General features: G+C 44.4%; 1 protein-coding gene across 2 annotated transcripts; it reads left to right on the top strand.

Moving 5' to 3' along the window:
* Nucleotides 1-872: 872 nt before the first annotated feature.
* On the top strand, nucleotides 873-10,111 carry LOC145879864 (uncharacterized). Of its 2 annotated transcripts, none has more exons than XM_082976744.1 (21): nucleotides 873-1,014; nucleotides 1,123-1,181; nucleotides 1,267-1,347; nucleotides 1,448-1,572; nucleotides 2,171-2,314; nucleotides 2,582-2,665; nucleotides 2,760-2,921; nucleotides 3,054-3,153; nucleotides 3,368-3,588; nucleotides 4,214-4,370; nucleotides 4,547-4,758; nucleotides 5,029-5,149; nucleotides 5,478-5,674; nucleotides 5,781-5,895; nucleotides 6,109-6,278; nucleotides 6,375-6,472; nucleotides 6,614-6,744; nucleotides 6,919-7,108; nucleotides 9,600-9,741; nucleotides 9,822-9,918; nucleotides 9,996-10,111. In XM_082976744.1, the coding sequence occupies exons 1-21, from the start codon at nucleotides 992-994 to the stop codon at nucleotides 10,067-10,069; spliced, it is 2,703 nt and encodes a 900-aa protein (XP_082832870.1). In that variant the 5' UTR covers nucleotides 873-991; the 3' UTR covers nucleotides 10,070-10,111. The 2 variants fall into 2 exon arrangements, with proteins under 2 accessions (XP_082832870.1, XP_082832869.1); XM_082976743.1 differs by having other exon boundaries at nucleotides 4,535-4,758.
* Nucleotides 10,112-14,757: the final 4,646 nt, after the last annotated feature.

The raw sequence follows: 14,757 nt of genomic DNA, 5'->3' as shown, positions 1-14,757 counted from the left end.
CTCGGTCTGATGCCATTAAAACGTCATTTACCACCTTCACAAGTGCAGTCTCAGTGCTATGATGGGGTCCAAAACCAGACTGAAGCGTTTCGTATACGTTGTTTGTCTTTAGGAAGGCAGTGAGTTGCTGCGCAACAGCTTTTTCTGAGAGGAATGGAAGATTCGATATAGGCCGATTCGTTTTTTATATTTTCTGGGTCAAGATTTGGCTTTTTCAAGAGAGGCTTTATTACTGCCACTTTTAGTGAGTTTGGTACACATCCGGTGGTTAGAGAGCCGTTTATTATGTTCAACATAGGAGGGCCAAGCACAGGAAGCAGCTCTTTCAGTAGTTTAGTTGGAATAGGGTCCAGTATGCAGCTTGAAGGTTTAGAGGCCATGATTATTTTCATCATTGTGTCAAGAGATATAGTACTAAAACACTTTAGTGTCTCCCTTGATCCTAGGTCCTGGCAGAGTTGTGCAGACTCAGGACAACGGAGCTTTGGGAGGAATACGCAGATTTAAAGAGGAGTGCGTAATTTGCTTTCTAATGATCATGATCTTTTCCTCAAAGAAGTTCATGAATTTATTACCGCTGAAGTGAAAGCCATCCTCTCTAGGGGAATGCTGCTTTTTAGTTAGCTTTGCGACAGTATCAAAAAGAAATTTCGGATTGTTCTTATTTTCCTCAATTATCAGTTAGAACAGAAAACCAGCAGGCTCGTAGGGCAGCGTTTCCCAAACTTGGTGTGCATTTAGGTTTTTGTCCTAACACTACACAGCTGATTCAGATTAACAAAGCTTGATGATTAGTTGATTATTTGAATCAGCTTTGTAGGGCTAGGGGAATAAAAAGAAAATGTGCAGCCCTTTGGGGTTCAGGTGACTGAGTGTGGGAAGCCTTTGTCATAGGGTAAAAGTAGAATACCCCTGGGCTGTAGGCTGCACACCTTGGGTCAAATATTAGATTCTGTAGCTGTGTATTTCATCAAAACAGTTCTGTTCTACAATGGTTAATTTCCTTGGCTCAGGGTAAGTAGTAGCAGGCCTAGAAGAGTCTTATGCGACGCAAACATTTGAGTTGTCTTCTTCCTCCTTTTTTAATCAATCAATCATAATAATTTGTCAAATGCCTTACAGGTTGTTTTGCCTATTGATGGCAGCTGTGGGCATACAAGCACAACAGACGCCTTCTATAAGTATGCATTTTGCACCCTGCAAATTCAAGCACTAAGCGTTTGACAATATATTTTTTAGATTTTTAACTAAGCTTTCCCATTCCAGATGACCTCAATGCTGAATGCCTTGGTAACGTTATTCGTCTGAGTGTAGCTCCTCTTTTTGAAGAGGTCGACGCTGTCTTCAGTGAGTTTGTCTCGTATGATTCTCTTTCTCTCCTTTTCATAATTCATGGATTGATATTGTTTGTCAACTGTTGTGTTCACACCATCTCCATCCCTTCCAGATGACACACAAATCATAAACCTGACGCCTGGCCTTGCTACTCAGTGTGGATTCAGCTTTAAATTTGACCCAATGGGGAATGCCATATTTTTTGCTTCTCTTCAAAACTGCTTTTCCCAGACCATGGTAACCCTAAGCACTGTAGTGTTTGCTCTAACTTCAAATGGACAGTTTGCCTTTCAGTGTCACTGCAATTGCAACCCCGTAATGTAACAACGTCATTTTATTTAACCTTTGACACGGAGTCATGCTGAGGCCAGGCTCTTTTACAGATGAGCCCTGTATACACAAAGATACAAGTCAATATTTGCATCACTAGATGAAATAATTGAAAACAAACACTTTCTTCAGTAAAAAGGTCCTCAATCAGCCTGAGTTGCCGTAGAGCATGGAGGTTATTAGAAGTACGGTGCCAGAAACATTTAAGCAGTTTTACTTAACTCTGTGGATCTCCATAGTTAGCCACCCCTGAGACTGGGTCTGGTATCTCTTACTTCTAAGTTAACGATGAAGTAAGGTACAGCAGAAGTTTATGGAGGGCCAGCCAACTTTCTGATACAGACTGCAGTGATGTGTACTACTGAGCTCTTCTCCTGTAGTGTGGCTTCAATACAGTGGCAGCTGCATTCATATAGCCACAGTCTCTAACTTGCATGAATGTCAACTGAATTATTTGTTTTCTGCTATATAATGAGGCTTTTTTTTTTTCCCCCCTTAATTTTAGGATGATAAGATGTTCAGCTTGGTCATGCAGTTCAGGCTGCCAGGAAACCACATGACTGAAGACCCTGTGTATAGAGTGGGCAAAACCTGTAGCTACACCCCCTGGACCTCCCGAGAGATTCTGTGCGACCGCAACTACATGGAGGCAAGTGAGCAGAGCATGCCCCAACGGAGATGTTTACAGTGGAGCTTAAATGATCTGTCTAGAGCTACAATTGTCCAGTGTTTCATTTCTTCTGTGTCTTGACCGTCTCTCAATTCCTCTCGCCTCTTCAAAATGCACATAGGACAACTTTAGCGGCGAGGAATCTTGGCCTATTCTCAGTGCATTTAAGGAGGCGAGTGGACAGATTGCGTTCCTATTGTATGGGAGGGAGAAAATGCATAGGGAATAATGGCCTTTCTTCTCTAGGTGTCTGTCAGAAGGACTCTTCCAGACATCCAAACCGTCCCTGAACAGCCCACTGGAGGCCCGAAAGCAAGGAGAGGAGCTGAGGTAGCCATGTTTCTGTAATTTCACTACAAAATGACAGGATGGCGCTAAACAAAATGTGCGTTTGTTTAATTCACGTTTCCATTTCCTGAGACAGGCTGTTGCTTCAGGATACAAAATGACAGCAGTCGTTTTTAGTCCTAGCAAGAAGGTCATGAATGTGGATGAGGTCCAAAGAAAGGGCTATGCAATAGCCAACACTCCCACACGGCTGGTGTTAAGAAGCCCTCATAATGCAGAGGAGACATACCTCCAGAATGTAAGCTCACTTCCTCCATGAACTGGGTCATGTTCAGTAGAGCAAACGGTGGCCCTACCTGAACTCTGCAACATATTGTTAATACGGTGTGCCCTACTGAACACGGCCCTGGTGTGGTTGCCCCCTGAACAGGTAGCTGGGGTTCCGATGCGGGTGCTCTCAACCTCAACCTTCTTTGAGCAGAAGTGGCTGGTGACTCGCGTAGATGCCACGGCTGTTTGTCCAACACCAGGTTGAGTGTGAAATAATGGACTAACTTGGCAAATTTAAGAACCTATAAACCCATTTCTTAATTGGCTCCAGACAAGACTTTCGTTTGTGTTATGTAGTGTTCAGTTGGGACAATGTCTTTGAATGGGATGAACTTTTTTTCAATAATGGCACATTTGTTTTCAGTTGCAAAATGTTCTGTTATGATGTGCACTTGGCTTCTTGTTTCACTGCAGGGGCAGTGGCCTTTACTCCAGAAGTGATCACCTGGTACATGCCCAAGCACATCGACCCACTTTTCTCCTCTGATGCCTTCACCATGTTGGAGGTGTACATGGGAATTGACGCTAAGAGGCTGGACACTGAGGAAATGGCTGCCAGAAACTACTCGGTTTTAGTCACAGAGGCTCATATTATTGTTGAAATTCCGGTGGGGGCGGTTGGCGGCTATTTCAAGGTCAGCGTTGGATGACTAAAATGTTCCTGTTTAATTTCTAAGTCAAATCTATTTGTAGAGCCCTTTTTACAGCAGCAGTTGTCAGTGCTTTGCAGTAACCCTTTGCCATCTCTCATGGGTAAACTCCTAGAAACGTTGTCTTGTGTAAAATGTTTCTTATTGAGCAATTGTCTGCTTAATCAGGCTAATATACAATGGATCGGTGGGTGTGTATACAGCCTGACACATTGGATTGCAAAATCGTGTGAATGTTGCATAAAATTACATTTAAACATACTCTACCGCTTGAAATTTGAGACCAATATCCACACTAAAGTATTGTTTACCAGGCTTTTTAGGGAGCCGGTAGCTTTGCCACTGGCAACTGAATGCAAGCAACGCTCGGTTACACTCGGCTACTGTTTACATTTGCGTGTCGGTTGCTTTGAAAATGCAAGTTGACAACCATATACCTACCAGCTCTCTAAAGTCTGGTAAACAATACTTTCCTTTGGATATTTTGTCTTTAAATTACGAGCGGCTGGAGGACAAACCACACAGATAACCGGTAGGCTTTTTTTAAAAACCTGTTTTGGCACTCCAATTGTGTATTACAGCCTGAATGCATCACTCGTCTCCCTTACAGAGCCATATTCAGGATGACAAGTACTTTGTCACTTACACCATTGAGCCCATGCTTGAGTTGCTGTGGATCGAGGAGGTCGCACACGAGGACACCAGATACAAAGTCCTCTTCCCTATCACAACACCTCCGATGGCCAGGCCTCCACAAGTTCGCAACTGTGAGTCTGGTTTAGTTAAATGGTGCCTATGGTAATTTGGGATGCCTGGGTTGTTCATTAGGCACAAGACTGAAACGGGGAGGCAATACCCGGACTTCTCCAATAACAAATGTCCATTTTCGACTTCCATTGTACCGCATTTCAAAATGTTTGCCAATGAACAGACACGCCCTTAGACACGGTTCCTGAGCAGGCAGTGTTTGTGCTTGAGTTGGGGACCTTCAACCTTGATGTGGAGCTGCTGAACATCACCTTTCCCACCATGGTGCTAACTGTTGCAGAGTGCAACGCCAGAGGCTTCAATGTTCAGGAGCAGAGATCCCTGGACAACACCTTGAAGACCTTCAGGATGGAGGTGCCCTTCTCAGACCCGGTGGTCTTTAAGGAGGTGTGTTTCTGTTAAATGCAAAGCCACACGCTACATGCCCTAATAAGTGGGCCACCAACAAAATAGAAATGATGGTGCAAATGTACTTTGTATCCCTCATTTACTCAAGTGTTTCCATTATTTTGGCAGTTGTATGCATTCACTTGCCAATAGTGCTTGATTTAGAGGAATGAGGGCAACATTGTTTTAATAGTCCCCATATGTGCTTGGTTGTCACTTGATGTTGACTAGAGTTCTGTTACAACAATGATGCTTTTAACTTCACTACAGAAAAGGGTGGAACAAGGTGTCACAACCTTCACTCTTCAGCTGATCTACGGCCTGGTCGTCTTTCCAGAGTACGCTCCTTTCTCTCACTCTGCCGTTGTGGACGCTGTACTGCTGGACATTGGTATGTAACTGGACTACGCCAAACTACTGTTGAATGGTTTCCTCTCGTTAATGATTGCCCTGAAAGGAAATTGGCAGTGAAAGCCACATGGTGGACTTGAGAGCCCAACTAGCCATACTGTAGGCTTTTCCTACGCGGTCTCTCTACAAAGAAAATGTTAAGCTTTAGAGTATTTGGACCCAGTGTCCTGTTCCTGATTTTCCAGGATCGTGTTTATTCAGTCCCACCGTAGCAAAAGATTTTGCAACCGAAAACAAGGGTTTCTTCTTGGACAAGTTCAAGTCCTGTTTTTTGTGCTTAATGAACACAACCCTGTTTGTCCTTGTAGTGCCACCCTCAGTCACTGGCAACTGTGATCAGGAGAACTTCCACATCACTGTGGACTACAGCAACCAAGAGCCCTTTTTCGTGGTCTTGGTTGGCAAGCGGCTGCTTAACCATGAGCTTGCTCAACAGTATTTAACAGAGGGCGACGCAGACTTCACCATCACGTTGCCCTTCTCTTCGCCGGACGCAGTGTTTGAGGTACGATGCTCTCCCAAAACATGTTAACCTAAATTGCTGCAGCTAGCCTCGCTTTCCTTACCCTGTATACAATATTGGACTAATGAACTCTCCCACTGGTTCCCAGTCGGTTCACTCGTCCTCTGTCAGGAGCAGACTGGATGTGGCTCTGTTGAATCCTTACAACAACATGACCATCAAATACTTTTCCCTGGCTTGCAGCTTCCTCAAAACGCTGACTGGTTGGTTCTCAAACAATTACTTCCGATAAATAGTCGTATGACATGGTTACCAAACCTGGGTTCCTTGGAAATACTGAGTCTAATAGTAGTGCCAGATGGGCATGGTTTGCACTTTTGGTGCTATTCCATTGGTTCTACTGTGCTTGGCAAGCTCAATTAACACAGAATCCAGGTCTGATAGCTACATGTCTTTTGCCCCCCCCCCCCTCCAAGAGTGTTTCTCTAATGGGACGATGACTGCGCTGGCGGTGAAGGTGGAGTCTGCTCCCAATCTGAACCCCGGTCAACTGACCCTGAGCGACCCCGCCTGTGGTCCCACCTACAGCGACGATCGCTTCGCCTACTTCCACTTCACTGTCAACTCCTGTGGCACCACCAGGAAGGTAAAATGACTATTACCCTGAGGTGATGGGTACTGTGTATTTACGGACTGTTTGCTTCTGCAGGCTGTAATAAGTCAATTCCCCTCTACTACATAGTTTATCAACAATGTGATGCTGTATGAGAACGAAATCTCCTTGCCAGATGAACTTGAGGTGAAGCTGAATGCCACGACGTCTTCAGAGGACGAATATCAGTGAGTGCATTACGCATCACAATTGTAGCTATTAGATTTTTATAGTAGTTTTTTCTTCCTTCACCAATTGCTCAATACTTGTGCCTCTACTACCAGTGTGTCCACTCCACTGCTTGAAGTTGCCTACATCCCTCTTTTTAGGTTAAAGGTTTCCTGCTACTATGTGGTCAACATCACTCGCACATTGGCCTTCCTCACCAGGCCGCGTGACAACGAGCCTTTTGCCGAGACTGGGACGGGTCGACTAATGGTCAGAATGAGACTCGCTCAGGGTAAGCGTGCACAAATATGATATATTACTAGTAGCGTTTGCTATAAGTGATTAGTGTTCATCGCGGCACAACAGGATATGATAAACGAGCCTTTCTCAATGGACAAGTTCAGATGGTACCTCGCTGTTTTGTGCCCACTGAACACGACCCCGGTTGTCTCGTCCTGTGTTCCAGACGCCTCGTATAACACGTTCTACCAGGAGGAGGACTATCCAGTGGTGAAATACCTGAAACAGCCTCTGCACTTTGAGGTGGAGCTGACCAGGTCCTCTGACCCCAAGGTTGCGCTGATGCTTGACCACTGCTGGGCCACCCTCAACGAGGACCGCGACTCCCGACCCCGGTGGAATCTCATCATTAATGGGTAACTTGTTGTTTTTTGGGCCTAAACAAGTGTTATTCCACAGGTGTGGTTCCTGAGTAATTAGCAACCGATCATGCTTGGCAGGCCATTTACTTTGGCTACCGTGGCTATGCCCCCATCCGTAGGTCATGAGTGGTCACAATGGTTTGAGCATTAAAACAATGTATGCGGTCTGTCACCAGATCTCCACCCAATTTAATTAACACGTATGGGAGATTCTGGCGTGGGGCCTGAGACGGCGTTTCACATCACCATCAACAAAAGATGGAATTTCTCGTGGAAGAATGGTGTTGCGTTCAAGACACTTGTAGAATCTATGCCAAGGTGCATTGAAGCTATTGTGGTTCGTGGTGGCCCTATTAACCATTTTTTTACGCGTACGATCACATGTTTGTTATCACTGAGGGGTCCCTGCAGCGTACCATTGGAACAGAACGTATGATGCAACAAACGACTCTAAACCGCATTGTCTGAATAAAACGTTAAGTACATTATACTTACGGTATGCTACAGTAGAAAGGACAATGCGTTACACAGAAAATAAGGCACTTTGATAGGAATGCAATAAATGTGCCAGGCCTGTTCTGACTAGATGTGCAAATGTCTGTATGCTTGGGCTTTCTCTTGAAGGAAAGTTTGGCCGGCTCGTGAAATGGGCTACTTTTGGGAATTAATGAGGCAAAGTTAGACGTTGAAAGGGCCTATAGAAAATTGCCAGGTAGTGTGCCTTGGTTTGAGGTCATCTGTCCACATTTTGGAACAGTGAGTGCATTCTGACATCACGTGCATAAACTAAACTCCCACTGGGGCGACTGTTGAAGATATTTGGAACTCGCGTGTGAAAAGGTTAAGACACTATGTTGGCGTTACCTGTACCTACACCTTTTTACTCAATGTTATCCTTTTGGTTTGCTACAGTTCAGTGTTGTGCCGAACTGATGGTCAGTCGAATGGAAATCAAGAGCGGCTGGCAAGCTTAGCTTGCCTTTCCGATTGGTTTTGGGTTGAATTGTGACCTCTTGCGTTTAAAACAGTTATTGCACTAAACATAAAGGATGGTTCACACGCCTGTGCAGCATGGAAGTTAATGTTTGAAACTGAATAGGATCAGTTGAAAGGATCCCCAGAAGTTGATGCCACTTTCAATGTAATTCCCTGTACCTGGGGAATGAGCTAATTGGGAGTTGCTAAACATGAACAAATACCACGGTCAAGTGTGGCAGCATCTTGCTAGCTAAAAAAATGTTACAGCACAGTACTCAAAAGAGTAGCTGGCTGGGTTTGTCATAAGCATTGATTTGGGTGAGCACTTCGCCACAGATGGAAACCGCTGGCCTATTTTTAACTTTGCCATCTTATCTCAAGAATTGAAATTGGGTAACTATATTGAAAGATGACTTTTCTACATTTTAATGGACACTGCAACCTTTGGTAGATGGGCAAATGACACTTTATTTTGCGGGTGCCTTTTCAGTAACTGGATGCAGTGTAGTGAAGCAACTTTATTGGTCAAAACCATTCATTTGGGGGATCGGGTTTGCAAAACGCTATCAAATCATGCAATTTTGCCGTTTTTAGGAAATGGTCGCAAAAACTTAAATTTGGCACCCCTATTTTAATTTGCTCCGGCGGCCATGTGGACACAAGGCTCATCTGTCACGGGAGTAACTTTGCAGCTGTTTACTAAATGGTAGCAGTGTGAAAATGTTTTGTATATCATAGGAAAAGACACCACATGTGCATGAAATGGGCAGTTCAGATTTGTCACTTCAAGTGCAACTATATCATACTTGGCTTAAATCGTTGTGCAAAATCCTGAGAAAGCTCTGGCCATCGTCTGTCAGATCAAGTGGATTTGTACTGGTGTGGGCGTTTGTCTCTCTTCACAAATCCCTTTTTGCTAATATCTGGCAGTTAAACAAGAAACCTCCCAAAGATGCAAATTAAAAAGTGTGCCTAAACTGTCAATGCGTCGGTTACTTTGTATAGTAGAGCTGCTCCCTTCACAGAAGTCCTCCACGTGTGAATCCGATGCCGTGGGTGTAGAATTTATTTTGTGTGACCAATTTTTCCGACAGCGGAAGAATTGCATGAAATTCTTAATTCAAATGATTGCGTTGTTGATGATACCGACTGTATATTCGGCAACTTTTGGTTAAACCACGATCAATATTCAGGTAGTCTGACCATTCTGGATCATTTAGATCTCACCACATGAGAATGCATTCATGTCAATGTAATTGAATATACATGTTGGATGTAGAATTGTCTTTTTTCAAGACAAAGGTAAAAGAGTTTTGGTGGGAAAAGCCTGTTAACAAAGACATTCCTTTAGTTCATACTGGAGGGGGAGAAAGAACCCACTTCTCCTGTAAATTGATCTGATCCTCACAGGACAGTCGTGACACCACCATAAGACTTCGTACACAAGGCGGTTGGGGTTTACAGCGTTTTCTTGTGCCTAACTTAGTCCCTCTCTCTACACTGGCAGCTGTGAGAACCCGGAGGATCCATACCGTGTGGTCTTCCACCCGGTGGTAGCTGATGCCAGGGTCCACTTCCCCCCTCACGTCAAACGCTTTGAGGTCCATATGTTTTCCTTCGCTGAGGATGCGGTTGAGCCGAGGGGCCAGGTAACAAAGTTCACCCAATCTTTATTGGTTAATTTTGTTTGACTGGCAATCATCCCTTTTTTAAAATCTTTGATTCCTAGGTCTTTGTCCATTGTGACGTGGTCATCTGTGATGCCAGTAGTCCCACTGGTGGCCCCTGTAGTGGACAATGTGTGAATCAGGACAACCCGAAAAGAGGTCGGTCTTGTTTTATGCTTTTCAGACCCTGTCAGACCATAACTGAACTAATGGGTTCTCTCTCTCTCTCTCAACAGGTCAACGACATGTCAAAGACCTCTTTGAGGAACATCATTTATATGTTTCTTCTGGATACATTCTTTGGGTGTAATGTCTTGTTCTAACATGTCAAATAAAGTGTTCTATATAACAATTAAGTTTGCTTTACTTGCGCGGCAACAATCCTAACCGTTGGAGCTACCTTAATTGTATCTGATTTGCATTTAACACCACGGCGCATGTACTTTAGTGGACGTAGTAGGCTTGTCATCTGACGTGTATCAATCAACCCTTTTGTAAGCATGGAACTCTGAACCATCCACCGGAGATAAGTGTTGCACACTAATTTCCCGTCTAGGACAAACAATAGGTGTGAAAACAAAAGCTTTCCAATGTCCAGTAGGAAGAACTGACTCAATGTTATAGCAGATGGTGGTTTGCCAGCAGGGCTGTGGTTGGATGCAGGCCCCAGGGAGCGCAGCGGTGTTAATTTTCAACTGAAATTACAACTTTCCTTGATACCTCTCACTAGCTTGGTTTCCATCCAAATATGGACATTTCTTTATTAATGATATGCATGTCAATCTCAAATGGGAAGAGCTTGACTTCATCACTACTTGTTTTTGTAAGAAGTGTTGACAAGCTGAATGTACCGAGCTGTCTGTTTTTTAAAACTACCCATGCATATGCCACCACAGGTCTCTTCACAATCTCAGGATCAGATTCAAAGAAACACCTTACGGAACAGCGGGGACTGTGAAGAGACAGTGGTTCCTCCTTTAAAAGTTGCGGGACTTAGAGGTACCCAGCTTCATTGCTCCAGACCACCACAAGGGGGAGTTGGCGCACTCATTATGCATTTGGGTCCCAAGGTTTTGTTATGACCAATCGTTCCAAAGACGAATTTTGACGCGAGCCACCCTTGCCTTGTGGCGTTCAACGAAGCTGGCTGACAAAACAGATGGAAGGTGTCTTAACGAGTCAAGCAAATGTACAATTTGAGAGGAATATGTTAATGTGCGTCTATATTTTGTCAAAGGTAAATTAGCTAGTGTTAGGAGAATGAATTTGTCTTTTTAGGGACTCCTGAGAACCAGCAAACCAGGCTGTTGTCTTGTGAAACAGTGGATGTAAAGAATCTAGCTGGCTAACTATTTACTTGCTTATTGTGTCGGATTAAAAATGACTATGTAGCCGATCTGGGTATGGACCCTAAAACGTAAAGTTCATACCAATCTATGAAGCCTAGAGTAGAATATATTGTGCCAAGGATGCAAGTCCCCATATTGTAGCCTGTACATTGACTATATTCACTGATCATGTGCGGTTCAGGTATGACAGATTCTTTTTCAGTCATATCAAACGCCATTGTTTAAATGATGCGGTGTCTGCATGCATGTATTACACTTCAACTGTTTACTGCTCCTGGGATATCAATGATTACACATTGTGTAACTATGCAATAGACTAAACATGATTGATTTGTAATTCATATAAAGGGGGGAAAAAAACCCTATGCATATCTGAGGACACCGGCTAGTATTTCAACCAGTGGAGAATATGAAATGCTTTATTGAAGTGTATTTATAATAATACAATTAAAATGCAAGTTCAATCTTGGGCGGCCAGAGCGTTGGACTAGTAACCGGAAGGTTGCAAGATCGAATCCCCGAGCCGACAAGGTAAAAATCTGCCCCTGAACAAGGCCGTCATTAACTGACTTGCCTAGTTAAATAAAGGTAGGCAAATCTGTACTTCAATGCACGTATGGTGTGCATTAGAAGACGAGGTAAGAACAGCGGCAGACGGCATATGATTCATGGATGACAGTGCTACCCTAATATTCTCTCAGCGCAATTGTGATGACCTGTCTCCTAACCTTGGGGGGGCCAGTGACGGGACTGGCTTCCTCTCACATCAAAACATACCTGCAGACGAGAGAGCATGATTAACATGGTCAGTCATCTTAAATCAGGAGGTGAAATGCAAAACTGACCTTGGATCATTAACTCTGGGATTTCAATGTAAAGCATGTCTTTAATAATACTTTGTGTTGACTCAATCAAGTGACATCTCACCTATGATCATTCTGTGCCCTCTGTCAGCCAGTTCAGATGCGGGAGGGGTTCACCAAAACAGCTGATATAACCTAGAGGATTTAGTGGCTACAGAGTACTTTAAGCTGAAAAACAGACCCACGAGGATAATGCCAACAGGTGTCTGCGTCACACAGTATCTTCTTTCAGAGTGTACCTGAAATATTTAAATATAGAGGGCTGTGTTTCTCACCACTTGGTTATTGTGAGGCTAACCCCCAGGGAAATCATGACTTGGCAGCAACAGATAGTCCAGTGAAAATGGCTGTGTTTATGTGGAGTAAATTAGCAGCTGACATCTTAAGGGTTTTGTAATTCATGCATGTGAGACAGGTTCCATGTACAACAAGACAGGCAGACATGGAGAAAAAAAACAGAACAGTTTAATTACCTCTGGTTATGGACACTTTTTATGCCAGCAATAAAGCTTCCACTGCCTGGTCCTCAGGTCAGCTCGCTCTCTGAAAGTAAAGAAAACAATAACTGAGATATGACCGTTCAATCTAAAGCAGCACATGTCATTTTTTAGGATGCGTCAATACAGCCCAGTGCCGCTTACCTGAGATGCCATCTTCGTAGGTGTCCGCTTTGACATCCTTTTGTGTCGGGGGCGGGAATGTGCTTTCAGAAGAATTATTTGAAAATAAAGGTTTTGCTCTCGACACAAATGTACCTCCATAGCATATAACAATTTGCCTGTGATTAACCACACCTTCATACAAACGTGCTACTGTATGCAGAATTCTTGACGCGCAACTGAAGACGCTGCCCTATCCTGCCAGCACGCCCACAAGCGAGCCATTCGGTTGTGCTAATAGTTGGGCTAATAGCTGAACAATAGACTATTCGACCTTTACTAAAGAGTAGTCTAATAGCCGAGCTAAACCCAACTACACACACAACCCCTCATTCAATTACTCAAACGGTGAAGTGTGAGGAGCAGGAACAGCTATAACCCTCAAACTCACCTCTGGGCCTCAAAGCCAGATCCACTGCATTTCTTCATTGTTCTCCTCTAATCAGGCACTGATCTAGACCTGGGACACCAGGTGGGTGTAATTCATTATCAAATCAAATTTCTTTATATAGCCCTTCTTACATCAACTGATATCTCAAAGTGCTGTACAGAAACCCAGCCTAAAACCCCAAACAGCAAGTAATGCAGGTGTAGAAGCACGGTGGCTAGGAAAAACTCCCTAGAAAGACCAAAACCTAGGAAGAAACCTAGAGAGGAACCAGGCTATGAGGGGTGGCCAGTCCTCTTCTGGCTGTGCGGGGTGGAGATTATAACAGGACATGGCCAAGATGTTCAAATGTTCATAAATGACCAGCATGGTCAAATAATAATAATCACAGTAGTTGTCGAGGGTGCAACAAGTTAGCACCTCAAGAGTAAATGTCAGTTGGCTTTTCATAGCCGATTATTGAGAGTATCTCTTCCGCTCCTGCTGTCTCTAGAGAGTTGAAAACAGCAGGTCTGGGACAGCAAGGAGTCATCATGCCAGGTAGTCCTGAGGCATGGTCCTAGGGCTCAGGTCCTCCGAGAGAGAGAGAGAAAGAAAGAAAGAATTAGAGAGAGCATACTTAAATTCACACAGGACACCGGATAAGACAGGAGAAATACTCCAGATATAACAGACTGACCCTAGCCCCCCGACACATAAACTACTGCAGCATAAATACTGGAGGCTGAGACAGGAGGGGTCAGGAGACACTGTGGCCCCATCCGATGATACCCCCGGACAGGGCCAAATAGGCAGGATATAACCCCACCCACTTTGTCAAAGCACAGCCCCCACACCACTAGAGGGATATCTTCAACCACCAACTTACCATCCTGAGACAAGGGCGAGTATAGCCCACGAAGATCTCCGCCACGGCACAACCCAAGGGGGGGGGGGGGGGCGCCAACCCAGACAGGAAGACCACGTCAGTGACTCAACCCACTCAAGTGACGCACCCCTCCTAGGGGACGGCATGGAAGAACACCAGTAAGCCAGTGACTCAGCCCCTGTAATAGGGTTAGAGGCAGAGAATCCCAGTGGAGAGAGGGGAACCGGCCAGGCAGAGACAGCAAGGGCGGTTCGTTGCTCCAGAGCCTTTCCGTTCACCTTCACACTCCTGGGCCAGACTACACTCAATCATAGGACCCCCTGAAGAGATGAGTCTTCAGTAAAGACTTAAAGGTTGAGACCGAGTCTGCGTCTCTCACATGGGTAGGCAGACCATTCCATAAAAATGGAGCTCTATAGAAGAAAGCCCTGCCTCCAGCTGTTTGCTTAGAAATTCTAGGGACAATTAGGAGGCCTGCGTCTTGTGACCGTAGCGTACGTGTAGGTATGTACGGCAGGACCAAATCGGAAAGATAGGTAGGAGCAAGCCCATGTAATGCTTTGTAGGTTAGCAGAAAAACCTTGAAATCAGCCCTTGCCTTAACAGGAAGCCAGTGTAGGGAGGCTAGCACTGGAGTAATATGATCAAATGTTTTGGTTCTAGTCAGGATTCTAGCAGCCGTATTTAGCACTAACTGAAGTTTATTTAGTGCTTTATCCGGGTAGCCGGAAAGTAGAGCATTGCAGTAGTCCAACCTAGAAGTAACAAAAGCATGGATACATTTTTCTGCATCATTTCTGGACAGAAAGTTTCAGATTTTTGCAATGTTACGTAGATGGGAAAAAAGCTGTCCTTGAAACAGTCTTGATAT

Source organism: Salmo salar, chromosome 06, assembly GCF_965601325.2.
Source record: "Salmo salar chromosome 06, fSalSal1, whole genome shotgun sequence".
NCBI lineage: Eukaryota > Metazoa > Chordata > Actinopteri > Salmoniformes > Salmonidae > Salmo > Salmo salar.
The sequence above is the reverse complement of the archived record's forward strand: the minus strand, read 5'-3'. Positions and strand labels throughout refer to the sequence as shown.